Source organism: Raphanus sativus, unplaced genomic scaffold (assembly GCF_000801105.2).
Source record: "Raphanus sativus cultivar WK10039 unplaced genomic scaffold, ASM80110v3 Scaffold4464, whole genome shotgun sequence".
NCBI classification, from domain to species: Eukaryota; Viridiplantae; Streptophyta; class Magnoliopsida; order Brassicales; family Brassicaceae; genus Raphanus; species Raphanus sativus.
In genome coordinates, this window is record NW_026619766.1 from 1 (window position 1) to 3,034 (window position 3,034).

Below are 3,034 nucleotides of genomic sequence, written 5' to 3' on the forward strand. Positions count from 1 at the left end.
TTTTTGAATTTGACATTGATTTAATTGAGAAGTTAATGAAGTGTAATTAATTCAAATTTAATTTTAGAAAACAAAATAATGTAAGTGGAAAAGACAAAACATTAAAATATGAAATATTATTTAATTGTGTATTTAATTCAATTTTAATTTTGGAAAACACATTAATTAAAGTGGAAAAGACAGCATTAAAATAGGAAATATTATTTAATGTCAGTGGCATAGAAGTGTAAATAACACTGAAAACTAAGGAGCATTCTACATGTGTACTTCTCTTCTAATAATATAGATGTTAGAAAAACTAAATTTAAAATAACAGGTTTTAAACGCAAAAGTGAGTTTTGTGTGTATATATAATGATGGACTGATAGTATAGCCATAATATATGTGGATTCTGAAAACGTAAAAAACGTGGTGTTCATGTAGTTTAAATATGAGAATGAGAGAATCCCATAATAGCCAAATAAAAATATTTTTAACCAAAAGCGAATAATATAGGTAATGAAAACATACGGCTTGGCATCCGAGCACATGAGGACCTTAGGCTTGTTGATTGTGGCATCTTTGAAGACTCTGAAGAAGACGGGAGTATATTCTTGTAGGTCAGATGTAGCCAAGGTGATCAGACCAAAAGGTCCAACCCCTCCAGTCACATTTGAACCCTTCAAGTTACATAAATCTAGTGGTTTTGTTGCAAAACTCGCGTCAAATGTTTCTGCCTTGTCTAGACTTCCAACGTTGAATGTCACATCCACATCAACCTGTATTTACTTCAAATTTTAGGAGTCATGATATATATATATATATATAATAATTCTTTAAAATTTGAAGGCCAAAGCTAATGTTTGATCCGGCTGTGTCCTACATTAAGTATAAATCTTGATAAGTGTACATAGTATAAAAACATGATAACTACCTGAGCCGGGGTGATTCCTTGGACCTCAAAGCGTTGACCCATCTCTATTTTCTGGTTGTTCATTTGAACATTCTTTCCTCTCAAGGACTCGATCTCTTCAATAGGCCAAAACACGAGTTGCTTACCACTAGAGTCAAGCAAGACCGTTCTAGGGATAAGCTGAACACCTGCCCAACCCTTCAAGGTATCTTCCACAGCACTATCAGATTCGTTAGCCCAACCCCAAAGGATTCTTCTGTTCTTCGTGTCATCAAAGAATGTCTTTGACGCATAGAAGTTACCATAATCTAGTCTCAAACCATCCCAACCATCAGGGGTGGTACCATCGGGCTTGTAACAATCCTTCTTGGTATCATACTTTCCAAGAGTGTAGTAGTCGTACCTGGTAAAGTCCAAGCTAACCTTCATCACATGCTTGGTGTTTGGACCATCGTAGCTGGTGTCTAAACCGGTTTTCTTGCCGATGGAAACCGGGAAAAAGTCAGGACATTCCCACATACCGGTACCTTTTCTAGAGTGTATGGGACGTCTAGTTTTGACCCATTTCTTGAAGTCACGACTTTTGTACATATAAGCAACTCCTCTACGCTTTTTCTCTGAGCCCACAAGCATTCTCCAGTACCCATCTTTTTTGTTGAACCAAGCAGTTGTCGGGTCACGGAAAGCGGATCCATTCTCGCCATGGTCGGGTCTTACGATAGGGTTATCGTCTGGCTTGATCCATTTCTTGAGGTATGGGTCGGAAAGGTCTTGGGGAATGGCATAGTTTTGGATCTGAGTATGGTTTTTGGTGATACCAGTGTAGAGGATAACCGGTCCTTTTCCCGGTACATTGGTGGCTGAACCGGACCATGTACCGTTGATATCAAACCATCTGGAGGGGTAAATAGCTGGTTCAAGAGCTTCCCAATTGATCAAGTCCTTAGAAACTGAATGAGCCCACACAATGTTACCCCAAACTGCACCTTTAGGATTGTATTGGTAGAAAAAATGGTAGACTCCCTTGTACACCATTGGACCTGTTCTATTTTAGAATATAGTCACATTATAAACATATAATGTTTTTTTTGTTATTAGTTTCAAATATATAAAAATGTGATGAACTAACCATTTGGATCTGTTGGAGTCGATAAGGCCACCAAAAAGATAGTTGCAAGAAACAACAAACCAAAGAAAAGCAATGGTTAGAACAACAGTATGTTTTGGTTACATCAACAATTAAATGCAACGTACCGTTAATCCAATGGCGGGGAGGTTGAAAGTGAAAGCCGGTTCTATGAAGATGGCTCACTACCTCTAATGATGTCGATTTAGATTGCATTTTCCTAATAACTTTATGAAATGCATTGACGCCATTGATATTATTACTGCTTATATTGATTAATACAAGCAATAGTAACACAGAAACAATCTTTGAAGCACTCATTTGTACATAAAACTCTATGATCACACCGATTTATTTTGTTTTATTTGATTTGTTAATAAATTTATTATGCTTGAGGAATTTTGTGATGAAGAGATTGAAGATAATCTTTATGATCCGAAACATAATCTTATTCTCACGTTAAAATTAGAAGTACAATGTTGGCCATGGCTATCTTCCTTAACCATTTTTAATGACAGTTCTTTATTATCCCTTATGTATGAATAGGAGAGCAATTTTATATAATAACTTTCTTTCCTTAGTTATTTACAAGTTTGCCATTGGATGATGTGTTATCACCGGTCCTCTTCAATCCATCTTTCAAACCACCCTTTGATTACTAGGCACATTGCAGAAAATGCCATTAGTGTTTGAAAGTTAATATGTTATTATTTATTTATTATTCTCGCTAACACGTGGTCATGTTATATTTGTCACATCATATAATTAACTGAGTTCTAGCTTGCGGCCCCCTCTAAACCTCTCTGATTTTATATACGAGGTGAAAATCATGGTAAAGAAAGGAATATATGAAACCAAGAAGAATGAATATAAGCTCGAAATGAAAGTTTTATTGAATACGAAAATAAGAAGAACATTAATACAAACCGTGTTTAACATTAACACATTATAATACAAAGTGTATGTCCCATTATCCTCTGTCTCCTTGTCTTTTTATAGCTTGTTTTTTTTTATAA

General features: G+C 35.6%; 1 protein-coding gene across 1 annotated transcript; it reads right to left on the minus strand.

Annotated features, from left to right (window-relative positions):
• Positions 1-510: 510 nt before the first annotated feature.
• Positions 511-2,354, minus strand: LOC130507401 (beta-fructofuranosidase, insoluble isoenzyme CWINV2-like; the record flags this gene model as incomplete). Its single annotated transcript, XM_057002118.1, has 4 exons — positions 2,147-2,354; positions 2,022-2,030; positions 914-1,932; positions 511-758 (listed from the first exon to the last, which is right to left on the minus strand). Coding segments are annotated over exons 1-4 (1,469 nt in total), but the record flags the coding sequence as incomplete, so codon positions are not given.
• Between the last annotated feature and the right edge of the window lie 680 nt (positions 2,355-3,034).